This window comes from Anthonomus grandis, chromosome 11, assembly GCF_022605725.1.
Source record: "Anthonomus grandis grandis chromosome 11, icAntGran1.3, whole genome shotgun sequence".
Classification (NCBI taxonomy): Eukaryota; Metazoa; Arthropoda; class Insecta; order Coleoptera; family Curculionidae; genus Anthonomus; species Anthonomus grandis.
In genome coordinates this window covers 20,624,537-20,652,111 of record NC_065556.1, presented here as the reverse complement: position 1 = coordinate 20,652,111, position 27,575 = coordinate 20,624,537, and the positions used below count along the sequence as shown (strand labels likewise).

Genomic DNA, 27,575 nt, shown 5'->3' with positions numbered 1-27,575 from the left:
TTGGAAATTGACGTCATCTTACGGTAATAAATTTACCAAGATCTTACTGAAAATCCTATAACAAAAAATAGATTGTAGTAAGGTCCAAGTTAATAAGGTTAACTTATCTTTGTCCGAAATAACGATCCGATAACGACGTGACGTTAATTAAATTAATTTAACATTTTGTAAATGGTTTAACCAACGTTGTTTTTAAAACAAGCAGTTGAACATATCGTTAAAAGCAAGTTTTTTTGCTAACGGAACTAAGATATACTTATTTGACTATTTTTGCTAAACAGCAACATCGAGCCAAAGTCTCTAACTCTCTGAATTTTTCAAGAATAAACTTTAATTTTCCAACAAAAACTTTTTCTAAATTTTTTTTAAAAATACTGAAATAGGTGGAATAATTTCACTTCTAGATTATAGATTTATTTGATTTTTATTTGAACGATTTTGAAAAATTCTTAAACTTATACTGAAAGAATCAACAAATTCCATACACCATTTTGTAAAAATCAAGTCTAGGAGTTCACAATGGTAAATCATACAATTTTGGTCACTTCACAACTTCACTTCTAGTGCATGGATATATTTGATTTTTGCTCTAAAGGTTTAGTTGAAATGTTTTTTTAATTTGGAAATCAATGCACTACAAAACCAATTTCCATAACATCAATTTTGTTTATTTTATTGTAATTTTTCTAAAAAAAAAAACGATAAAATAGATTTATAATAAAATTAATTGAGCCACCCTTGATTTAAAAAAAATTACAAATCCAAACTTTCTTGTCCAAGCAACAAGGGACAGTTGAATTAACATGTCAATAATTGGCAACGTAGACGTGGCTGTACCAGAAACAAACTTAAATAGACATAAAAGCAAAATGATGATCAATGTAATTTCTCGGAGGCTTATACAACGTTAAATAAATGTTGCATGCATACTTAAATTAAAAAAAAATAATGTATTTTTAGATAGTAAATTATATTTTAAAAACATAATTTACATAGTCACCATATAAATAAGAATAGTTTATTTGGAGTGCAGTAACTTACTGAGAATTACTACAGTTCAGGGCTTAACTTTGCTTCAGTTTGATAACTTAACTATATCCCATATTCACGAAGAACAATGTGGTTATGAATCAAAATTGAAACAATCTATACACGTAGATCATCTGACATCAATCCAACGTTGAGTTAAATATTACGACGTAAAATATGACGTTAATTCAATAAACAAAAACAACCTTATCTCAATGTCAAGACAGTTGTTACAATGTAAATCAACGCCGGAAAATTTCGGATATTCAACGTTGATTCAATTATATTTCATTACTTAATGTTTAATGGTTTATGAGTTATAAGTACCTTTTCCAGATTTTTTAAAAGTCATACTGTTTTAGATTAAAAATTGTAATCATTTTTAGGATTTTTTTTAACTAAAAATCACCTGTTAACCATTAGAATAACCAAAAGAGTTTAATAGTAAATTATCCGAATTTATGTGGTTTATAAGTTATAAGTAGCTTTTCCAAATTTTTCGACAAATGCTGGTAAAGTTGTCTAATAAAATTTAAAAGCCAAATTGGCCTAATTTGATAAGTTATAACCATTCAGGATTTTTTAAGCTAAAAATCACCTGTTAACCTTTAGAATACCTAATAGATTTTGAAGGGTGGTTCAGTACAATGCAAGGCTTGAACTGCCCGCCATGTTTGACAGTCATGTCACATATTTATAACGTGATAGATTGAAGGAGAATAGATAGAGTAAACATAGATTTTAAAGGGTGGTTCAATACAACACAAGATTTAAATTGCGCGCCATCTTTGACAGTCATAATGTCATATAATTATGACGTGATAGATCAAAGGAGAATAGGTAGAGTAAACATGAATCCATTACACGATAGCACAACACTCTGTCCTGATTGTCAAAAATTATTACCAAAATGGTGAAAGCTTAATTGTCAATATCCAATGTTCGGTCAAAATAATGTTTGTTTTTTGATTGAACGTTTTTAATAGTAGTTAAAGTAAACTTTTTAGTACTAATAATTAAGCAATTTTAAGGCGTAGAAACTGGGATATTCACCAGTGTATAAAGAAGTAAATAATTCTGTTTAGTACATAGTCTTTTGTAGTAAAAATCTCAATATCCCAGCTTCTATTTTAAGAATTTGGATTATCGTTAAAGAATCCTTCAAGAAGTTTCACTCATAAAGAATCAGGTGAGTTGGAGCACTAGAAGCTTAGATAATTAATAGTAAATAAGGAATAAATAATTTTGATTATTACAGCCTTTCTGGTTATAAAAATCCCAATAACTTAACACCTGTTGTAAAAATGTTATTAAGGGTTTCAACCATAATTGAAAAAAACTTTAAGGAATTTTATATATTAAGAATTCAACAATTTATTACAGGAGAAGCTAAATGCATTTATTTTCTGTACACTATTATACAGGAAGTAAATGATTTTATTTAATACAGACTCTCCTGTAATAAAAACCCGAACAGTTTGGCTTCTATTTCGATAATTTTAATGGGTTTTTTAAATTTTTTCAATAGTTAAAAAAGTCTTCAACGAACTTTCCTCATCAAGAACTATACAATACAAACCACTAGACCTTGATATATCTACTTGTGTACAGCAAGTAAATTATTCTGTTTACTACATGCTTACTTGTGATAAAAAATCTAATACTTCAGCTTCTTTGTCAAGGATTTTAATGGCATTTTTAACGTTAATTAAAGAAGCATTCAAGGAACTCTATATAATAAGGACCATACGATTTTGATCATTTAAAGATAAAATATTTACTATTGTACGTCAATATATCAGCTTCCGTTTAAAATATCTTAAGGGGATTTTAATAATAGTTAAAATAGCCCCTAAGGAATTCCTCGTATGCAGAATTAAAGTATTTAAAGCTTTAGAAGCTGGGATAGATCCATAATTCTCAAATGTATATTTTCTAAATCAACAAATATTTCAAGAAATACGTTTTGTTGAAAACTGAAATCTTGCATTTGTAGTAAAATACACTTTATTATTGTATTATTTACCAGAGATTTATAAACTTGACGTTGGCAGTGTCAACAATACCAGTGTCAACGCCAAAAATAGTAGGCGTGATTTTACGAGAGAAGTGTTGTATCATTTATTACGTAACCGAAGTCAATATCATCTTTGAGCGAGAAAATTGACATCTTCTTACACTTCTGAAGATTAAGTGAGACTCTGTTAACTTTATATCATTCATAAACGCTATCAACATCAGTTTGCAACTACATGCAGTCGTGACGGGTCTTAATAAGACGAAAAACTTTAATGTCATTGGCAAACAGTAGAAACGCACTGCCGATACTCGCAGAAATGTCATTAATAAAAATTAAAAACAAAAATGAAGCAAGGTTTGGGGGCACCACTTTAGGCAATATACTTAAATGATCTAAACCCATTGTAGTCCATAAATTGCGGTCTATCTACTAAGTAGGAAAATAAAAACTGTACTAAATTATCCTAAAAACTCATTTTATAAAGTTTTTTGTAAAATTCCATGATCAAATCCATCGAGGGCCTTAGCAAAATCTGTGTACAGGGTGTCCCAAATTCAATGGTGACCATTGGAATCTCGGAAACCGTACAGTTACCGAGTTACAGGGTCGGTTAAATAGAGGCAAAGTTGCGCAATTTGGAGCTTAATAAAATGACGTTTAAAAAATTTTAAAATTCCGGATTCTTCGAAAATTGTCAAAATCGTTTTTACCATCTACCGCCTTTATTTTAAGAGACATCAGAAAACTAAAAACAGTTTTTCATTGCCACTTTTTATGTCCTACAATATTTTTTCGATCATCATTAACTTTATTTTTTCTTGTGGGTGCCATATTGTATTTTCTCATTTTTAAAAAGTATTTTTTAATGCCTTTAAAATAAGGTATCGCACTTGTATATCCGATTACTCCTTCTAGTACTTCCCATAAGAACTCCATGAGTGCACGAGAGAAAGATATATCAATGGGATTTCCAAATAAATTGTTTTTATATAAACTGAAGCTATAAAATACTCTGTATTTGATATAATTTTTTTTAAACCAATTCAATGAAAAATGTATCAATTGAATACAGGGTATTTCATAACTTTGGTTCATATATAAATCAGAGTTGATGATAATTTCCCAGATAAACTTGTTAACAAATCCCATTGAGTTCTTATGGGAAGTACTAAAAGGAGTTATCGGACATGCAAATGCGATACCTCATTTTAAAGGCAATAAAAAAAAAATTAAATATGAGTAAAAAAGTTGATGATGATCGAAAAAAAAACGAAACGTCGGATTATTTTTTTTTGCATCATGTTGTAGAGCATAAAAAGTGGTAATGAGAAACTGTTTTTAGTTTTCCGATATCTCTTTAAATAAAGTCGGTAGAAGGTAAAAACGATTTTGACAAATTTCGGTTATTTTTTGGATATTTCCAAAAGCATTCGGAATTTTAAAATTTTTAAAACATCATTTTATTAAGCTCCAAATTGCTCAACTTTGCCTCCATTTAACCGACCCCGTAACTCTTACGGTTTCCGAGATCCCAATGGTCACCCTCGAATTCGGGACACCTTGTACTTACATCAAAATACATACACTGAAAAAACCATGCTGCTTAAGTAAAATAATATCGTTTAATTTGGTGAAGCAGGTTGCTATAAATGCAAATTTTAAAAAAGTTAGACAAAATAGAAATTGGGCGACAGTTCTCCACCATATTTCTGTGTGCTGATAGGACAAATTGTTGCTTGTTTCCAGACGTTGGGAAAAGTGCTTATGTGTAGTGACAAATTGAAAAGTATACACAGAGGTTAAGCGAAAGAAGCAGAAGCACAATCACGTAGGAGAAAAAAAAGAGAAAAAACACGTCAAACATAGCAGTCTACCAATATCACCCTAAAACAATCAGGTTAACCGTTAAATGTCAAGTTAATAAGTCGCTTTATGGCTATCACGTCATATATTGATGGTGTGCTAACGGAGAAAGTGGTTTATCTATTTAGTTTCCTAGAAGTCTATTTTTATTATTTCTATAAATATAATGCCTTAATCTATTATATCCCCCGTAGAAAACTCATATTTGTTCCAGATTTTTATCATAGATCGTCCTGCAATATTGCGGAACACATCGCAAGCGAAGCAAAAATTGATCGGATCTGTCGACTTTATGAAATTGTTTTCCTTTCGCAACAGATATATAAAACGTGGAGCACGCGTCTCGGCGATGGTTTTAGTTTTAAGCTTTTTCGAACTATGAAAAATGCAACAGATAGATCCATCCGTCTATTCTGGCGTCGCCGCCGGGGAATTGCCCTTTTTCCAATAAATAGAATCCCGCCCCGGCGAGCTTTACTTCTTTCATTGATACAACCGCATCGTGCTTCGGTACATTTCAAAAGTTAAATGAAAATGTCGGTTTTATAACGTTTGTTTTACGGGAAAAAAAAACGGCAGCTTAAAATGTCTTTCTTGATAGTTATAAGGAAGAGAATCATTATTCATCAGTGGTAAAGATATTGTCATCTTTTCACATTTTCAGATGATAGTGAATTCTCTAGGTCACTGCACTAAAATATATGTATAATCAAAGTCAACATCTGCATTAATACATTTATTTATTACTTCTGTAGATCACTCAGCCGAATTAAACAATTTCTTTGAATTAGTAGTCCTCTACAATACAAATAATACTCTTCAAGGCATAGGAGAAGCACTAACTTAAGATACTTTCACATCATGATCTTTACTAGTAGTAAAAAAATGGTCAACTTTAAGCACTTTTATATATTAATTAGTGCCATGGATTCTTAAAGGGTACTAGCGTAGAGATTGGACTTCAAGAACGTTCAACTGTATTAAAAAATAATTGTAGTAAAAAATACACCCCAAGTAAACCAATAATCTAGCAGGTATCTTACCATTTTAAAATCATATCATGTATTTGGAAAGCCATAGAAGCCCTAAAATACTCTTGAGTATAGATATATTCTATGGATATTTTATGGATTTCCCACTTAAATAAGTCCCTTAAAAAAGCATATTATTTAAACTCACTAAATCCTACTAATTTCCAACATTTATTCCTTGAATAAAATTAATTCAACATGCATACGTAACAGCATTAATTTAGCTAATTAAGCAATTTTTACCTGATCCCGCCGACTTATTAGACAATTACTGCAACGATAACTAAAATCTTGAGTCAGCGTTCTAAAATTGGAAAGGAAAATATGGATTAATTGGTCTAATTGGCTAAAATAGCTTGGTCTCGATTATAATGGTTGTTTAACGGTTCTCGACTACTATACGGGTAATAAAGGTCAATTGTTTAATTGTACCATTAACCTTTTTCTAATGGAAAGTGTTTTTTTTTCTGTAATACGAGATAAAACTTTTCACTCCTTATAAATTCGCACCGGCAAAACTCGAAAGGGAAAGAAAACCGTCGATAACTTTCTAAGCGTCTAAAGGAAACACCCGTTATCCCTCAAATTTATTGTTTATCATCCCCGGCACCCATTTCAAGAACAAACAAAACTTCCCGAGTTTAATGTCGTTGCGAAGGGATTTTTAAAAAATATTACCGAGCGCAACTTTTCGTGATTTTATTAAAAGATAATTTAAAGTTTTCTCTTTTTTTTGGGAGAGTATATTTATTTAGAAACTCAAAAGGATCGTTTAGGTGTGCTGGAAGTCTTTGCTTTTAAAGAGTTTCCCGATGAAACTTTGAAAAGAAGTTCACACGTTATCTTTTAGTCAAATATTATAACAATTTTTTCTGCACTTTTAGAAAGCGTTAAAAATAAGTCTAGTTTTTATCCAGGAAAACAAATTAAAAAGTATAATTTTTCTGTAAATATTTCTGGCGGGTTTTCTGTAAAAAATCACTTTTTTTTTACAAAATTATATGGATCCATACAATTCTACCAATATTTTATTACATAATTTAATAATTCTTTTGTTATTCATACATTAGGAAAAAATCATAAAAGTCCTCTAATCAAAAATAGATAAAGAGAAAGGCTCATTTTCCTTCAGAGCATAAAATTTAATAAACATAACATATAATAAGTTTGAATTAAAATAAAAAATTAAAAAAAAAACAACGTTGTAATATGCATAACTTAAATGGATATTTATGCACTTTTCTGATTTCACATAAAGAACTAAAGAAATATATGAACTTTCTGGAACATAAAAAGGGGTTTTAATGCCCCTTTGAAGGAAAGACAAAAATGACTTAAACTTCTTGGAAAAACATTTAATTGCATTTTTTTTTCAGAATGTATTGTAAGTAATTTTTTTACAATTCCAGGCAAATAAAAGTCTGTTTTTGAAATTGTCTGAAATTTTTGATGTTATCTTTCATCTATCCATATAGCTTCAAATAAATTTAAATGTGTTCACTAAGTCTCTAGAAAAATTAAACAAAAAATTCAATTTCCTGGAAGAAAACAGCAGATCCACAACTGTTTGGAATAATTACCTCCAATTGCCTTCAAAAATTAACTCAAAAAGTACTGCCTGAAATTCAGTAAAAATGACTCACCACACACGTATCATATCCAATATTTTACACGTTATTTGTATAAAGGGTTGTGAAAGTTCTATAATTTATTAAATCAAAAACAAAAATTACCAGAATTATAAAAATAACACCTCTTTCATAAAAATTCTGGAAAATACAAATAACTTAAATTCCAATAACGTTTTTGTACGTTCTGGGAAACTTAGAACCAAAATTTATCAGAAATTATGCAGCTTGATTAGATCGTATAACATTTTCGTTATTTTATACTAAAGATATGCTAATATTCTAAATAATTAAGGAGCATATTCTTGTGAAATCATAGAGTCAAGGAGTCAGGAATAGTAGTATGGCTGAACTCTGTCTGTTTTTCAACAGACATTAATTTTATTGACAAAGGTCAATCTTCCTTTAACGAAAATCTTCTCCATTATTCGACCAGAAATCAGTAACAACAGATATTGGGTTCTATTAATTTTATATAAATGAGGATATACGGTAGGCTTCCCTTTAAGCCCAATTGACAATACAGTTACAAGAAATTCTTTAAAATTAATTGGTCTACTAAAGATCTTATTCAAATTGCCTCCTCCTTATACCAACTTGTTAAGCAACATTCTTTGACTTACCTAAGGCGTTTGATTGTGTGTCTTTTGACAGTCAGCTAATGCAAAGAATGCAAGTCAGCAACTGCCTGGACTAGATTTTAATTTTAAAAGAAAACGATAATTTTTTCCAGGAAAATCAAATCAATTAACAAAAAATCCATAATGTTCAAAGAAAAACTTGCATATCTCAAGTTCTATAACTAAAAAAAAATCTAACAGTTTCCCAAATATATAAATTAACAATGAAATGATCATTTAGGTTTTCAAACAGTTTCTTTATTTAATTCCTAAGCTTAACTTCTAGCAATCCTTCAGCTAAGCTATATAGCACATTTTCCGGAACCCCATTCCTAATTTTCGGAATTTCTTCTTTTAAAAACTTAATTTGGCGATCCTTTTCTTCTTGGAATAGTTGCTCTAGCCGTAGCTCTTGGTAGACAGAGAGCACCTTCAATATACTTTCCTGCTTCTTGCTATTAAAGATCACTCGAGATTAATACAAGTTCATCATTAAAATACTAACCGATATCTTACATTCCGTAGTGTTGCTGCCATACTCTTTTTTGATCAGCATTTCCTAGCTCCAAGGTCTTAACAGCAAACCAAGTAAACTTGGATTGAGTAATATAATTGTCCATATCATCAGTGATTTCTTTTTGAGTTGTATTTACTAATAAATCATTGAAATCATCCTTAAAAGAACTATTTTAGTTTAAAATAATTCTAAAATATATTTCTAGTTTTACCTTCATATTGTAAGCTACCCCTAACTGGTCCAATACTGTAGCAGAATTCTCAATTTTTTGAGGATCGTGTTGATTTGCCAAAGCCATCCCGCCTTCAATGGGAACTCTTATGCCGTAATAACCGTATTTGTATTTAATGACTTTTAAGTAACTTAAAGTAGTTTATTAATATTAAACCAAAACATCATAGTTACTACTTACTTTTCCATAGTGAATGTGCTGAAAAAAGCTCTTTTTGTACTATAGTCTACGAACAGTGGCTCATAAACTAAACCGCTATAACACCTGAATTTTCCTCTCGCAATATTGTCTAATAAAATTTCTTGGCTGGGGTGAGCTCCGAAATACCTGAAAGTAAAAAGTAAAATACCAAAAATAAAAAGGAAATTGCGTCTACTTTTAAAAATAAGTATTATAGTATAACTACATACAAGCACCGTGATCATATTTTAAATTGAAAAGACAAGAACCAATATTCAGATAGCTACAGTTAGAATCTTTTTTCAGAAAAACTGAACCTGTAGAACCAATTAATAAGCCATTGAATTTGTTAGGTTGATAATCTTCCAATTGTGGTTTTGGATTAGAAATTTCCTAAAAAATTAGTACTTTTTTATACCACAAATGATCTGGTATATGTAGATGAAGAAATAAAAAAGAATAAGTTTAAAAAAAGAGAGCACATTGAAGAAACTTTTGAGATGACTAAAATACTTAATAAATATGGAAATATAAGACTTACTAAAGGAAGCTGTAAGGGAAACTTAATTTATGGTAAACTATACATTTTCAGAAAAAAACTTACAAGACACTTTTTAAAGGGCATTTATTTTTTTTGATATGCATTATAAAATTTTTTTATTTGATGTACGTATTGGTTAATTTTTTTTTCGATTTATTGAAAAACTATAAATTTTTAGAAAATAACTCGTAAGACACTTTTTAAATGGAATTTATTTGTCTTTTATTTGATATTACTTTTTCAGACTTATAAAATTACGTATTGGTTTAGTTTCTTTTAGTTTTTGTGAAAACTATGCAATTTTCAAAAAAAACTCATAAGACATTTTTAAAAGAAAATTCAATTCTCTGTATTTTGATATACCTTACACCTAGAAACGACGCTTGTAATATTTTTATGCAAAAGTACCCTTACGTATTGGTTTTTTATAATTTACTGAAAGACTATGCATTTTCAGAAAAAAAAAACTCAAAAGACACTTTAAAGGGAATTTTATTTTCTTTCATTTAATATGCATTAAGACCCTCAATACTTATTTCTTCTGAAGAAACCAGGTAAATGACTACTTTATGCAAGAAAATCCAGGGGATTTTTTAGCTGTTGGAAAAGTTTTTCCCAGTTTTTCCAAAAATTATGCAATTTCCAAGAAAAACTCATTTGAAATTTTTTAAAGAGAAATTGATTTTCTGTAATTTGATATGCATTACAACTCAGAATACAGCTGATAATATTTTTATGCAAAAGAACTAGTGGTACGAATTGGTACATTTTTTCCTAATTTATCGAAAAACTATACATTTTCGGAAAAAAACTCACTAAGTAAGACAGTTTTTAAATGTAATTTAATTTTCTTTTATTTGATATGCTTTAGAACCCTCAATACTTTTTCAGATCTAAGAAACAACGCAAATGATATCTTTATGAAAAAACTCTAGCGCTACCTGTTGGTTAAGTTTTTTCTAACTTTCTTAAACACTATGCAATTTTCAAGAAAAACTCATAAGACATTTAAAAAGAAAATAAATTCTCTGTAATTTGATATGCATTACAACTAGGAACGAAGTTAATAATATTTTAATGCAAAAGAACTAGGGGTACGTATTGGTTCATTTATTCCCGATTTACTCTAAAACTATGCATTTTCGGAAAGAAACTCATAAGACACGTCTTAAAAAAAATTTAATTTCCTTTTGTTTCATGTGCGATCGAACCCTTAATATTTTTTTATACTCAAGAACCAAGGCAAATGCCATTTTTATGTAAAAAGTTTTCTTAAAAACTATGCAATTAAAAAAAACTAAGACATTTTCCTAAAAAATATCAATTCTCTGTAATTTATTATTTATTATAACTAGGAACGAAGTTTATAATACTTGTATCCAAAAGAACTAGTATAGGAGTATAGATAGGAATATTAGAAATAAAACTTAATAAAGAGCGATCCCAGACAAATTAAAAATATCAAGTAATCTAAACAATAAATCCAAGACATCTTTATGAAAAAAGTCTACCGCTACCTGTTGGTTCAGTTTTTTCTAACTTTCTTAAAAACTATGCAATTTTCAAGAAAAACTAAAAAGACATTTAAAAAAAAAATTAATTCCCTGTAATTTGATATGCATTGCAAGTAGGACAGAAGCTAATAATATTTTGACGCAAAAGAACTAGGGGTACGTATTGGTTTATTTTTTAACTATGCATTTTCGTAAAAGAACTCTAAAGACACGCCTTAAAGAAATTTAATTTCTTTTTTTTTTTGATGTGCATTGGAACCCTTAATACTTTTTTATACTCAAGAACCAAGGCAAGTGCCATCTTTATGTAAAAAGTTTTTTCAAAAACTATGCAATTTTCAAAAAAAAACCAACAAGACATTTTTTTTAAATATCAATTAATTTACTGTAATTTATTATTTATTATAACTAGGAACGAAGTTAATAATACTTGTATGCAAACGAACGAGTATAGGAATATACAGGGTGATTTTTAAGTTGATACTTTTTTTTTTAACTGTGTATAGAACTCGGTAAAATAAAAATTTTTTTCAAATAACTTTATTTAAAAAGACCGAAAAATAAAAAAAATGCATTGCTAAAATGTTATAAAATGAGTCCAATACGGTCCTCTCCAATTTAGATAAGTTGTTCAAAGTTGTCACCATTCAACCATCACCCATTCACATTCACATTCAACATTCACCCATCAACTTCAACACAACTATTTGATCGACGTAACCACTGTTCCGTAACGGCACGCAATAGAGAAATCGGTTTTTGTCTAACTGTTGCTGCAGCCTGCTCAATACATGCTATTAGTTCTTCTTGTGTGTCGATACGCGTCTTGAAAACTAAACTTTTCATACACCCCCACAAAAAAAAGTCACATGGATTTAGGTCTGGCGACCTTGGTGGCCATGCAACTGGCCCATTTCGGCCAATCCACCAATTTGGGTAACTTATATCCAAAAATTCGCTCACTTCTAGTCTAAAATGGGCAGGTGCTCCATCCTGCAGGAGCCACATAGCTTGCCTGATATTCAGTGGCACGCCTTCTAACGGAACAGGCAGATTATTTTGCAAAAAGTCCAAATAAACATCGCCCGCCAAACGGTCTGGTAAGATAAATGGTCCAACAAGTATCCCATTCACAATTCCTGCCCACACATTAGCAGAAAAGCGGTGTTGAAAATTGGTTCTGCCAATTGCATGGGGATTATCAACACACCAAACATGCGTATTTCGAAAATTGTTAATTCTGCCTCGTCCATGGTTAAAATTTTGTTCGAAAAATGTTGATCATTTTCATATTGTTGTAGGACCCATTCACAAAACTGAACTCTGCGGGGGAAGTCTTTAGGCAGTAGCGCTTGGACACGTTGAACGTGAAAGGGATTAAATTGATTCTCGCGCAATGTTGTCCATACTTTTGTTTGACTTCATCCGACCTGCCCTACAACAACTCGAGTACTTGTTGTTGGATCTTCTTCGATGAGATTTAAAATTTTTTCTTACCTATGAACATTTTCAGGTCTCCTTCCTTTTCCTGCATGCCCTCCACGATGTTCCCATAAATCGCCAGTATTCCTAGCCCGTTGAATAAGATTTATGAAACTTCTGGGTGTAGGATGATTCCGCAAAGGAAAGCGGTCTGCGTATAATACCGAAGCAGCAGCAGCACTTTGAAGACACTCTCCATAAATAAGCAAGATATCCACAAGTTAAATGTTTTTATAACGAGGTGCCATTTTTAGGATTTGCAAATTTAAAATTAACAACAATAAACAAAAAGTGTCTAAGACTGACTGATCGGTACAATGCGTGATGCATATTCACTTTTTTTATTCTGTATGTCCCTTGTTTTTGAGTGTATCGAAAAAAGTGATTTGAAAAAAAATTATATTTTACCGAGTTCTATACACAGTTAACAAAAAGTATCAACTTAAAAATCACCCTGTAGATAGGAATATTAGAAATAGAACGTAATAAAGAGCGATCCCAGGAAAATTCAAAACATCAATTAATCGAAACAATAAAACCATGATCCAGAAAATCAAGCATACGTATACGTAATTAGACTTCTAGTTGTGGTCCCAGGTCAGATTCCATAATCAATATAAGAAATTCAAGATGATTTTCTGTTATATCACAAATGCAACTCACAACTATAAACTCCAAGGATTAGATGGAGAAGCATTGAATGTTATTTATTTCCTTTAAGACCCTTAAAAATCCAAACAAAGACAATCAAGAAAGACTGAAATGAAAGCTCTGATCTAGCAGATGATCAAAGTAAAATTGAATTTCTGAGAGCTGAATTATTTTCAAAATATAAAATTGAAGTTCTAGAAATCCTGCCAAAGCTAAAAACGCCTGGAGGGTTTGTTAAGGTTAAAAGTTTGGTTGTGACTTACCTGATAATTATATCATTGGCCAAAAAATCAATTGTTTGGGCATAAGACATAACATTTTCTGTAATTTCTGGTAAAAAGATAAAGCTTTTTTTATTTCTTCGCATCAGAGCAGTTCTTTGAATGTTGTCAATGAGGGCTCCCAAGCCGTGAATCTTAAAATAACAGTAATTAATTCAAGTGAACTAATCATCTCTAAGAGAAATGCTTTCGATCTTTTTGAAGATATTAAAGGACAAAACTATTAATAAATAGAAGTATTACATACAATTTCAGTGCACCAGGCATAAATATACGCAAGTTTTAGATTTTCCTCAGTGATGTTTTCCGGTTTTTCTAGCAGCTTGTAGGTGCATATTAAGCTGCAGGGTCTCCACATTTTGCCCCCTGTAGATATGTAATTCATACTCTGCAATATATTTTTTTTTAATTTTGGTATAACCATTGATGGTCTAATTCATTATTACCCCTAAAACTTCGTCATATGTCTCAGCGAGTATTTCATAATCAAACGTTTCTTTAACACACTTTTCTATCAGTGAGAAATTTGCTATCAGTTTCTCCTTGTTCTCGTATACTTTATTTTCTATTTCATGTGATGAACCGAAGAAGTTCCTAAAATGTTTTAATGGAGGAAAAACGGAGGTTAACTAAAAAAGAAGCTTTGTTACCTCTGGTTTCCTGATAATAAAGATGTTAGAGTTAATCGATTTCTGATGCAGTGTTCCGATATTAGCCTGACTTGGTTCACAGTTGGAAGTTTAGAGCAGAACATTTTTATTAATTTCCTTAGAACTTATCACTTTACACCTCAAAAATGTACTGTAACGTCATTTTAATGTGTTAGATATTTATGATGAATATATAAGTTTTATGCATAAAATACACAATACCTCGTTAAAAAGGTCATTTTGTGGTACGGATAAGGCGTCAAGGTGAGATTGTCTACGCAAAATTTAATCCTACAAGGTTATCAATAGAAATTCGATGATGGTAGTAGAACAGATTACATTACAGCTTCTCTTCTTATAAATTAATATTGTTTTGTTGATTTTTTTTTCAGCTATTATTAATCATATAATAAAAGGGATTCTTTAGAGGCTTTTTTAGGCTCTTTTGAAAAAAAAAACAGTAAAATTCCTATAATAAGAGTCGAGAAATTGGAATTTTAAGTACAGGGGTGGCTGCAAGAAACAAAATTATTTATCACTTATGGGAAAATCAACATATCAGTTTTTAAGAAATATGGGCTCTTAGGATTCTTTGGAGGCTTTTTTAAGCTTTTCTGAAAAAAAGTCGAATTTCTGTAACGAGAGTCGAGAAACTGGAATTTTACGTACAGTAGTGCCTGTAAAAAAATAAAATTATTTATCATTTATAACACAGTAAACATATCGATTTCTAATTGTCATCATTAAGAAATTATTAACCAATGGGATTCTTTGAAGGCCTTTTTACGATCTTCTAAAAAAAACAGTAAAAACTCCACAACAGGAGTCAAGAAATTCGAATTTTAGGTACAGGTGTGCCTGTAAGAAACAAAATTATTTATCATTTATAACATAATAAATATATCGGTTCCGAATTGTCAAAATTAGGAAATTATTGACTTTTGGGATTCTTGGAAGGTCTTTTTATGATCTTCTAAAAAAAACAGTAAAAACCTCATAACAGGAGTCGAGAAATTGGAATTTTAAATACAGGTGTGCCTGTAAGAAACAAAATTATTTATCACTTATTGAAAAGTAAACATATCAGTTCCTAATAGTAAAATTTAGGAAATTATTGGCTCTTAGGATTCTTTGGAGGCTTTTTCAGGCTTTCCTGAAAAACAGTGAAATTTCTGTAATAAGAGTCGAGAAACTGGAATTTTAAGTACAGGAGTGTCTATAAAAAATAAAATTATTTATCATTTATAACACAGTAAATATCTCGGTTCCTAATTGTCAATATTAGGAAATTATTTACTTTTGGGAATCTTTGGAGGTCTTTTTACGATCTTCTAAAAAAAACAGTAAAAACCCCACAACAGGAGTCAAGAAATTCGAATTTTAAGTACAGTTATCGCAGTAAATATATCGGTTCCTAATTGTCAAAATTAAGAAATTATTGACCCTTGCGATTCTTCGGAGGCCTTTTTATGATCTTCTAAAAAAAAACAGTAAAAACCCCATACAGGAGTCGAGAAACTGGAATTTGAAATACAGGTGTGCCTGTAAGAAACAAAATCATTTATCACTTATGGAACATCGGCTCCTAGTAGTCAAAATTAAAGAATTATTGGCTCTGGCGATTCTTTGGAGGCTTTTTTAGGATATTATAAAAAAAAAGTCAAATCGCATTATATTAAGAGCCGAGAAACTGAAATTTTAAGTACAGGAGTGCCTGTAAGAAACAATATGATTTTTGACTTAGGGAACATTAAATATATCCGTTTGTCATAGTCAGAATTAAGGAACTATTAGTTCTTGGCAGGATTTTTTAAGCTTTTTTGAAAAAACGGTAAAATCCCTATAATAGGAGTCGAAAAATTGGAATTTTAGGAACAGTAGTGCCTGTAAGAAATAAAATCATTTATCACTTATGGAACACTAAATACATCGGTTATGGAACACTAGATAATCGGTTTCTTAGTCAAAATTAAGGAATTATGGGCTTTTGGGGTACCTTGGCGGCATTATTAGGTTTCTTTAAATAAAAAATAATACAATGTTTATAATAGGAGTCAAACATTTTTAATTTGAAGTATAGAAGAGCCTGTTATTAAAAGAATGATTTATCACTTATAGAACAGTTAATTTATAGGTTCCTAATGGTCAAAATTAAGGAGTTACTGGCTCTTGGGATTCTCTGGAGAATTTTTTAGACTCTTTTAAAGAAAACCGTAAAATCCCTAAAACAGGAATCGAGAAATCGGAATTTTAAATACAGGTGTGCCTGTAAGAAACAAAATCATTTATCACTTATGGAACAGTAAATACGTCGAGATGAATTTTTTCTATTACACTTGTGCATTATTCAGGAGCATTAACTTTGTTGGAGCATTGTTATATACTTGATTTTTCAGATAGGCCCACAAAAAAAATCGTTTGGAGCAAAGTCGGGACTTCTTGAGGGCCAGTTAATATCGCCTCTTTTTAATATTTTGATACCAGTTTATTTGGGAACAGTGCTCTTACAGATTCAATTGCGGTATTTGATATATAGCGAGTAGTCCCATCTTGCTGAAACCATCACTGCTCATTAAAGTCATCAAAATTCCAGAGTCAAAAAATCATCGATCATTGTGATATATTTGCAGAATTGACCGTTACTGTTTGTCCATTGTTATATTCAAAAAAGTATGGGCCTATTATGCATCTGGAAGAAATTGTTGGCCAGTAATTTTAGGGTTATGTAATGGAAATTGATGTTTTTATCGGGGACTTCTTCCGACTAATAACAGCTATTTGGCTTATTGACCTATCTATGCAAATGATAATATACCTCCGAGAAAAAAATTCTGTTAAAGTTATCAAATCCTTCCAACATTTGATTGGAAACCTTTAATGGTATAGAATAATTTTTTTCCTTTAATTCTTGCATCTACATTTTAAAAAACATGTAGATTCAAGTTTTTCTTTAAATTGCGAAAATTACTAGATATATATGTAACTGGAGAACCGTAGTATGTTTTTTGCATCACGAACACGATCAAAATTTTGATTAGTGCACACATTTCGTAGTAGAGTCCAGGAGGGTGAATATTTTTAGTCAAACCAGTTTCTTAAAATTGATTTATCCAAGATTTCATAAGATTGGTACTAGGTCCTTATTGACGTTGTAAAGAGCATAACGAGCATGAAACCGGACAGCAATGAATGAAGAATTTAATTCATATAAACTACGAACATAAAACGCACGTTGTTAATCATCAAACCGATTCATTATTGCCATATATGCCAATTCTGACAATACATTTCCAAGAATTGTTTTACCTATTGTGAAAAAGTAGGCAATTTGGTATGAACAGGTTTAAAAGTCATCATCATTAGACTCTAACATTTAATAGCTATGATCTTTTTTTTTAATCATTTGTGGAAAAAAGTCTTCCCGCCCTTCCTAACCCGCTATATTATAGCCACTCCACTTCAAGAATAGACTTCTACTTACAAAAATAAAATTAAAGTACTTGTGCACTCTGAGGCACCTTTTCCATCTAATCCTGATTTTATAATTCAGCAAATCCTTTAATAATTAACTCTCTTAAAATTAGACGTTTAATAAGATGATTTTTTTCTTTATAAAAAATCATGTATTATTAAAAGGGAAATCATTTATACAAGCGCCGGTTTATTTTTCTGTCACTTTATTGAATAGAAAATATGAATACAGCCGCCTCTTTCCAACATATCATCTCGAAGCGAAAACGATTTATTTTCGACAATATGACTCCCCACGAACCTCGCGCGCGAAAAGGAGAAATATACGAGCCTGCCATGATATGTACGAAATCAATCACTCCTAAGATATATCCTGCACCATTGAATCCTTGCAGGGATTAAATTACCACCGAGGTTGCTCGGAGGGGCTTTGAAAAACGGACTTCTATTCACCGGCTTGAATAGGGCCCAATAAACTACTCACTATACCTTTTTCGGATAAGGACTTTCAAGGCCCTTCGCGAATTTTTACGATATCTTACATGATGCGAAAACATTATAACCGTGAAATATGATGCCTATGGATTTTGTTCCTAGACGATTTTTTTGAGAAATATTTTTGCGAAGAAAGTTTTACGTAACTAAAACTTGATTCAATCAGTTCATGATATGTTGTAAATTTTACAAAAATAACGAACATCATCACTAAAATTACTTTTTAAAAGGAAGATGAAAATCAGTACACATTTTATTACATTATACAAACAAAACTATGATGGAATAGAGGCTGAACAACATAATGTGTTCTCCAGTTGCTCATAATGGAATACAAGCACAATGACTGAAATATAGAAATGATTAAAACTTCACTGTAAAGCTTAATAGAACTTAAGGTTGAAGATTAAAGTAAATAGACGCTGATTGAGGCAATCAAGATTGAATGGTAGTGCTGGACCAGAAATGAAGAACATATGAGATAAACCAAAAATAATAAATTATCTAATTTTTCTTTAAAGTAGAGGAGGCCGACTTAAAAAACACACGTATGTGCATTAGTAGTGTTCCTTTTCAAAACGACGAGAAAATAAGACTCAGTAATTACAGACCAATTAATCTGCTATCAGTTATATATAAAGTGTTTATAAAAATAATAACAGAAATACTAACCAAAAAACCCGACAGCTATCGCCCAAGGAGCAAGCTGATTTTAGGAAAGGATTTAGCACTTTGAATTGTCTGAACGTTATAAGAACAACCTATACACAATTTTAATTAAAAATATGCCTATATGAAGAAGCAACTTTTTGAGTTACATTAAAGGACTGTAAACAAATAAGTTTAAATTCGGCAGAGGAGTCAGACAGGACGAATTCATCTCACCAACATTATTTACACTTGGGTTAAAGGATATGTTTAGGAAAAATTATTGAGATCTAAAACAGTAGTAATGCAAGTAACTGGAGAATACTTGAGCCTCCTTTCTTTCGGGGATAATATCGTTGTTTTCGATAAACAGGATCTGCAGGAAATAATAACAGAGCTAAATTGGAGTTCAAAGAATATTCTAGGTAGGCTTAAAGATGTATTTTATTTAGATTTCCCAAACACTCTTAAAGCAGAAGTCTTGGATAAGTATGTTACACCTAGTTTATCATACGACGCAGAGACTTGGGTGAGTAACAAATAGATAGGTGTAACTTTCCCAGACCAAATAAACAACGAAGAAATTCGGCGTAGATCTATATGACGCATGTCTTGGAACCCATAGACGTTAGGATAGTACTAAAGTACTTAGTAGGTTTAGGATGTTTTAAAAAATTTTATCCTGAACTACTCTTGACGTCCTCAGATAAGTATGATAATAACCACATCAGTCTCATTAAAAAAATTTAAGGTTTAGCACTACACATATACTAATCCAAAAAATATTATTAATTATAAACTGGCACGCTCCTGGTCAATTTAGACCCGCCCACCGCTATAGCAACTAACGTTCCGGAACCATTCAGAGTGACTTGAGGGCCGATTCAACATAGGCGTGCGTTAAATTATTATAATTCTATAAATAATTTTTCATAGAATTATTCCTAACAGAGAATAATGAATTGGGTTATTAGTAAGCAAAAAAATGAAAATGTACGTAAGTAAATTGTGATGGAGGACTCTCGTTGGTCATGTAGAGTAATAGAATCGAAACCGTGAACTAGTAATTGAAAGAGTGGATGACTACAGACCTGATGAACAGATGATGTAAATAAAATAAATAAATTCAACAAAATACTATCAAAAAAGCAAATTAAACATCTAGAAAAATATGTAACTAACTTAATATACAAAAAAAAACAAACAAAAATTTAGACTAAAAAAAAAAGAAAAAAAACTCATGTAGCGCATGACCGACTTGACTTAACAATACAAATACTTGATATTCTATAATAACAGCAATATAAATAAAACAAAAGGAGAAGAACTATCCAAAAACAAATAAATTGATGAAATAAAATTAACATTAAAATTGTTCCTAATTTGAATGCTGTCTATTTTATTATTGACTTTCAACCATATTGTTTTTAGTCTGTTTTTGAAGGTTTAAAAAGACTTGTTAACATAGTCACTAATTATATATGCATTTATTAGCTTTGATGCACAGAAAGAAAATGACCTTTGAAAAATTGCAGTGCTGTGATGGCGTATATCAAATTTTAAAACTGTGCGTGTTGTTCGGTTATGTCTAGATATTCCTGTTTTAAGTTTATTACCTAAATAGGCTGGATAATTGTTTTTTAAAAGTTTAAGCAAGAAACAACAATAATGAAGTTTTTCTCTATTTTGCACATTGAGCCAGTATAATTTTTTCAGCTTGCAAGTTACGTGATCCCGTCTTCTTAACCCATAAACAAAGCGAATGCAAGAATTTTGTATTTTTTGCAGTTTGTACCTACTGGAAACATCAAGACATGATCCATAAACAAAATTAGAATAATTACAATGTGATAAGATTACAGTAACACTTAAGAGCGCCTTACTTTTGTACAAGTTTCTCTTTAACCTTGTATGTTCTTTTAAATTCGAAATGTTTTCACCATCTATCATGAGATCACAGTTCATCCGACAGAGACATGTCAAGAGACTAACTGGAAATAGTGGGATGAGGTGAACACTAATAGGGGACGCGGATATCTAACGATGGACGATTTGTTAATGATGATTATGACTTTAGACTGAGATTCAGATATATATTTGAGAAGTAGAGAAAAAGTTAGTACGATTTTTTGAATATTTTTCAATTGAATAAACCATAACGTGTGTATTAAAACATAACGTATATGGATATCTGAAGCGCAAACACTTGTTTAATTTAAAACACGCCTCCTGTTTTATTGCTTAGACCAGTTACTAAAACTTTTTTCGTGACGGAACCCTTTTAAAAAACTAAAATTTTAACGGAACTAAAAGCAAAAGCAGTTATATGTGAATTGTTTAATAATAATCATACAAAAAAAGATAGATACAGTAAGTAGTGAGTTAGTAAGCAAATGATAACACTAAGTTCATTTAATGCGAGGCATATAATAAGGGTTTTGAATCCATGAGTTTTTAGTTTTGTATTCTGTTCTTCAGGAAAGTAAGATTCAAAAGTCCCTTGCAGATCATTGAGATATTGCACCAATTCAACAAATATTTCATTTTGAAATATTTCTGTATCACTAAGACTATGGTGACTAACGAACTTACTTAGCAATAAAAAGCTTTCGATTTCTCTCTTACCATAACAAAAAATCCAAAAATCTAATTTTCTTTTAAAGACAGTTATTTTGTTGTTAGCATTGAAAACTGTTGTCTGTTTTCCTTGTAGTGACAGGTTTAATTCGTTAAGTTTTCCAAACATGTCTGCTAAAAATGCTAGTCTAAATAGCCAGCTTTTATCGGACAAACGGTCCTTTAAATTAAAAGGAACATCTGTAAGAAAAGCTTCTAATTCTGTTCTTAGTTTAAAAAGCCTTGTCAAAGTTTTACCCTGAGACAACTATCTCAGTTCAGTATGGAGCAATAGTGTTTTATGATCGCTACCAGAATCTTCAGATAATATTGAAAACAATCGGGATTGTAGTGGACGTGACTTGACAAAATTAATTATTTTTACTGACTCACCAAGAACCAATTTTAGATTTGGTGGCATTTTCTTAACCGCAAGTGATTGTCTATGCAGGATGCAGTGGCTGGAACTACAATTTGGCGCTTTTATTTTTATTCGCGATATTGCTCCTGCTGTTCTACCTGTCATTGCTTTGGCTCAATCGGTACAAATATCGAGTTGGTTTTCTTCAAAAAATATGTTAATCGTGTTAAAAATTTCTTCTCCGGTTGAGTTAGTAGGCAGCGATGAGCACACAAGCAAGTCTTTTTCGAGGGAATGTTTATATGGATATCGCACAATTACTAGCAAGATGGCCAGTCCAGCAACATCAGTCGACTCATCCATTTGCAAGACGAATTTGTTATTTTGAAGCCGTGAAACCAGTTCTTGTTTTATGTTTGCTGCGATATCCCCAATTCGGCGCGTAACTGTATCATTCGAAAGCGGCACTGTAGAAAGATGCTTTACAAATTTTTCCTCAAGCATACATTTTATTATGTCTACCACACATGGTTTTATTAACTTTTCAGCGATAGTGTGCGCTTCTCCTGCTTGGGCAATGCGGTAACTAATCATATACGATGCCTCCGTGGCCTTTCCATTCACAGTCTGAATCGCATACGTCATAGTTTTTTGGCTTCTTAAAAATTGTTCTTTTTTACGTAGAAAAAATTATTTGCTTTTGTTTTTGAAGTTTCTAAATGTCAACGCATCTTAGCAGGTACCATCGAACTAGTAGGAAGGAGTTTGCTGAACAACATACAAAGAGATAAGCCGTTGAAATCAACAAATCCGAGATTAGTGTAGGATTCGTCATACTTTTGTTTTTTCACCTTCAGTGTGTCATTAGATGTTTTACTACTTGAACTTGAAACCATAAAACTAGAACTTGACGCCATCATATCACCTTGATTTGAATTTGACGCATCATCCAAGCGAACCACATTTTGGTCAATTTTATGACAAATCAGTATCTCTTGACGCACAAAATAGAAGATTTTACAACCACTACGAACAACAAGACAAGCGAACATAAAATACTGAGCGCGGTGTTATTAAATTTTCGGTACGTTGTTTGATTAATAAATTGTCCGCGCGAAACAATCCTCCTTTATATTATACCAGCAACCATCAAATCATCTCGAATTCCTCAGAAACTTCGGAGAGCCAGACGATTTTCTCCGAAGTACGCGTCGACGCACGAGCACGAGAAACAGCGCAACGAACCGAGGTCATTCGATTGCTTATAGTCCGGAGGCGAATGGTGGCGTACGAGTAACGCTGTAACATTTCGATGTAATAGATACTTAATAATACATATATTAAATGTTCGTATTGCCTATAAGTAGGTGTCACTGGTTTCATTTTGGTTGTTTATTTTTATCTTAGGTAACTTTATTCTTATAGGGTACACTTTAATACATGCATTCTTTATTATCACTGCTGGCGGAGCCCTACCGGAGGTTTCGCAAAGCACCGGGGCTCCGCACACTTTGAGTAACGCTGGCTTAGACTATAAGGCTAGTGTTAAAAAGGATTTTAATTTAAAAAAATCTTTAAAAATTAATACAAAAAATAAAAAAATGAAGGAACTAATAACTTTCATGGAAGAAAATCAGGATGAAAACAAAGTTCAGTTTAAGTTACGAGTACAAGAAATAGCAGCCATTACCAATGGCAAAAAATGAAGAGAACGAGAAATAAAAGAAAGACATTGGACTCCAGTATGAAGTATTCGCAGAATATCTAATAACCCAAGAAGAAAGAAAAGATGAAGTAGCGCACAAAAGACAAAAAAATATGGAGGAAGAAATATTTTTATAAATAGCTAATAGTTTTAAGACTTAAGACAAAAAAATTAACAAGCAATAAGGAAACTTGGGGTACAAACTGAAATCCTTATTTAATATAAACATGAAATTAAAAAGTTCAAATCTACATTTGAGAACCTAATGATAGTTATTAACACTTTAGAAAAAGATCTTAAGGATAGTAACATTAAAATTAAAAGCCTTTAAGATACCTTACAAAATAAAGTTATCGTTAACCTATAAAAACAAGTCAAGTAACTATTTCTTTAATTGTTAACCGTTTACTTTGAAGGATTATGTCACAATTTCCATATTTTTTGAGAAACTATTATTAAGATAAAACATTGTATAGACGCAAATATAATATTTACTTCGATTCATTTAACGATTTAGAAGAAAAAGTTTATGATTTTATATTGAAAGAAAATGTTTTGTAATATAAAAAATACATTTAGAAATAGTCTATAGATCAAATCTTATTCATGTGCACCATACTATAGTTAATGAACGTAACAATCAGTCACCAGGGGAAGTACTAAATTGAAATATTAGAACGATATTGGGTAATTAATATAAAGGTCCACATTTTTAAAAAATAAGTTTCTACAATATCCCAGTGTGGTAAAGAAATGAAATATTAGTAAATTAAATCCTGTTTTTGCTGATTTAACTGCACATTTTGATGAAATATCTGAATTAACCATTAAAAAAATAAAGTTGTATTGTTGTCTTGTCTGAGACTTGCTTAAGAGGAGCTATTCTGGATCTGGACATCAGCATTCCTGAATATAAAATAGAGTAGATATTGACCGTACACTTAGGGGGCATTCTGTTATATTAGGGATGATATGTAGAGATAGGGTTCTACATAAGTAATTAGGCAAAAAAATTACGAGATTGTTGCAACGGAAATTATACATAATAATAGAAAATACTTGCTTGTCTCTTTACAGATCCCTAATTCATCAGAAGTTGAATTATTGAGTCAAAAAAGCATTGTAAATAATGAGTCATTAATACTAATTATTGGGAATTATAGTATTGATTTTAAAATGCATAAGGCAGATAATCTAAGGCTTTGAATAACCAGAAAAACTATTTTTGTATTTTTTATTCATTATCTCTAGCTACAGTAGCAAGGATGATAACCTTATGAGCATTACTACATTTATACATTAAATATGAATAGAATGTTATTTAATTAGATGTTAAAACAGCATTGGGCTGAAAAATATAAATCAAAATTTAGTTTGCAGACTTCTCAAGAATTTGTATGGTCCAAGGAAAAGTCCTAAATGTTCGAATAATTAATTTAAATAAACCTTAATTAATTTTGGATTCAAACCTTTAAATAAAGATTTTTGTTTATATTTTTCAAAAACTAGCTTCATTCTTATACATGTTGATGATTTAAGTACATTTTTAAGTAGGTTGGATGACCTTAGTATTATGGAAATTAGGTTAACTAATAGTTTCGAAATTCAACAATTAAAACATTTTATTTCTTGTTAATGTTGCTAATGATGTTTTTATCACACAGCGAGATCTGATTAGGAAAGTTTAAAATAAATTCAATATCAATGCTTGTAATCCGTGTTAAATTCCTATGCAACCAAAATTAAAATTGAATGTTAGAAATGAGATTAAAAAAGGTATACAATTTAAAACCTAAATGATGATGTAAAAAAAATCTCAAATCTCATACTTATATCCTTACCTCAGTCAGAAGTATCGTAAACGAGAATAATAAAATTACGTTTTTTCTATATAATCTGATAAACTATGCTAGAAAAACATAATTTTCAGAGAATCCAGATAGTAATTTAAAAACTTATCGATGATATAAAAAAATAGTTGAAGAAGCTGAATTTTCATTTATATATCCTAGAAATCCCACACAGAAGTATAAAATTTGAAGGTTTCCTTAAGCACCTTAACCACAAAAAAAATTCTGTTCCAACAACGATTTCCCTGCCAATTACTAACGTCTAACTTAAATTATTACGGAGAACTCATCCTTAAATCAATTGTTTCCCGACCAAACAAGATCCAAACCGAATGTCGGGCTACAGGACAATAATATGTGGCGGCTTGGGCTATTTACCATCTTCGTGACCAGACACAATGAGGGATAATACAGGATGTAACAACGGTCGCACAATGCCAGTAATAGGACGTAATAGGATATAATTATTATTGCCAGGAATCGGGGTGGATCCAGGCCGACATCCGTATCGTAGAGTAGCTAGGCACATACATCACTGCGAATGTTATGTGTCTGATTGTTTATATGATCTCAGTCAAGAGATCGTAAGTTGTGAGGACGGTTGGGCTAATTGGTAATGGGATGTACCGAGAACCTGTTGTATCGTTTAATTTTATATTCAACGTTTTGTTCTAAAATAGACATCGTCAATGTAATTTTTCATTCGTAAGTATAATTAAAGAGGTACAGTATGCTTCAAATATGCTCTTGTTACTAATACTCTAAGGAAATACTAATATAAATTAATACCATTGAAATGTTGTGTGAAATATATATCTGCTTCCAGAAGAAGAAAAAGAAAGTTCCATTCTGACGAATCACGATATGGGGAAGTTCTAAAGGCCTTTTAATGTTCTAGGGGTGAATACGTTTAACGTCATCCTTAACAACATTGATTTTAAATTAATTAAAAGGTGACTGGCCTATGAGAAAATTTTAGAAGAATTTCCTTTGCGTAATGAATTTGGCAACATCAATTCGAGTGAAATTTGTAAAAGATTTGAGAAAAACTTAAACTTCAAACTGAAATGATTCAGTTTCACTATATTCAATACTAAAGAAAAATTGGAATGTAATTTAGATTTTGCATTTATTTTCCTACCGTTCTTCAACAAATAATTAATTCCTTAGATTCGCACTCATTGATCTCTTAAAGGCGAAAAAAGATTTGAAATGTACCCGACGCATTCGCCAATTTATTACAATTATTTCAAATTTTACTGAAGCTATGTTCAAGGTTTTTCAGTTTCTGTTTGACGATGACTCTCACTCGCCTGAAATTTATGTTAAATGCGTAATTGAAAAACGCGTTTATTTGTTATATTTGAGTATAACTAACTTATCTTAGTAAAATAGATGTTTAAAAAAGTGGATAATTTGAACCGAGAATTTAATATATTTTTTATCCATTAATGTAAGTGAGTTCGTCTGATTAACGTTTTTTTTTTAATTTACCACTTACCTAGGATACCTAAAGCTTAAGAGCTATTTTTTTATATGAAGGATTTTTCTAGGTTTTTACCAGTGGTGCTTAAACATGCCTAGATTTCTTAGTTTATTCTGAAAATAACATAATTTTAAGAAGTCTTATTTATTTTCCTATATTTTTGTCGCTTAAATATAGAAAACTGAGTAAAAAGCCTAAATATATGATGGAAAAAGTATAACTTAGAAATAGAAAATTGATCCCTGATATATGAATGAATTATTAGAATGTAGTGAATGTAAAGGAATAGATGCTATAGAAAATATATTCTTTAATTGCTTGTGATGAAATAGTAGCACACAATGATTTAAATGAAGACATGGTTAAAATTAACATAGGAGTAGAAATTAAATAGTAAGAGATAGGAAATTAACACTGGTGATCACCAATATGTAATGGACAAAGTTGAATTCTGTAGCAAAAAAAAGATCAACGTAATAAATATGATGAATAATTAAAAGAGGAATACAGATATATCGAATCCTACTGATGGCAAGAAAATATAGTAAAGCTGATTTATATCTGTTTAGAAATAAACCTTTTATGTACTAATAAAACGAACTTAAAAAAAATAAAAAATATTTCGATTTATTCCATGCAATTGACAACCAAAACAGTTTAACTACCTGATACAAATATATTTTTTTAATAGTTAGTCAAAACAT

At 30.8% G+C, this 27,575-nt stretch overlaps 2 protein-coding genes across 2 annotated transcripts in view; one reads left to right on the top strand and one right to left on the bottom strand.

The window, feature by feature from the left end:
• LOC126742423 (polypyrimidine tract-binding protein 2) overlaps positions 1-27,575 on the top strand; it is a 556,294-nt gene that overhangs the window by 63,229 nt on the left and 465,490 nt on the right. The gene's annotated exons all lie outside the window — the stretch shown is intronic.
• Positions 8,428-14,402, bottom strand: LOC126742424 (geranyl diphosphate synthase-like). Its single transcript, XM_050449079.1, has 8 exons — positions 14,240-14,402; positions 14,036-14,183; positions 13,837-13,977; positions 13,572-13,723; positions 9,121-9,267; positions 8,920-9,070; positions 8,708-8,865; positions 8,428-8,646 (listed from the first exon to the last, which is right to left on the bottom strand). Exons 1-8 carry the CDS (start codon positions 14,341-14,343, stop codon positions 8,454-8,456), a joined length of 1,194 nt encoding a protein of 397 aa, XP_050305036.1. The 5' UTR covers positions 14,344-14,402; the 3' UTR covers positions 8,428-8,453.

Coding starts and splice junctions, on each gene's coding strand:
- LOC126742424 (XM_050449079.1), bottom strand. CDS start 14,343: ATGTTCTGCTCTAAACTTCCAACTGTGAACCAAGTCAGGCTAATATCG. Junction 9,071..9,120: donor AGCACATTCACTATGGAAAA/GTAAGTAGTAAC, acceptor AACTACTTTAAG/TTACTTAAAAGTCATTAAAT. Junction 8,647..8,707: donor TGGCAGCAACACTACGGAAT/GTAAGATATCGG, acceptor GATCTTTAATAG/CAAGAAGCAGGAAAGTATAT.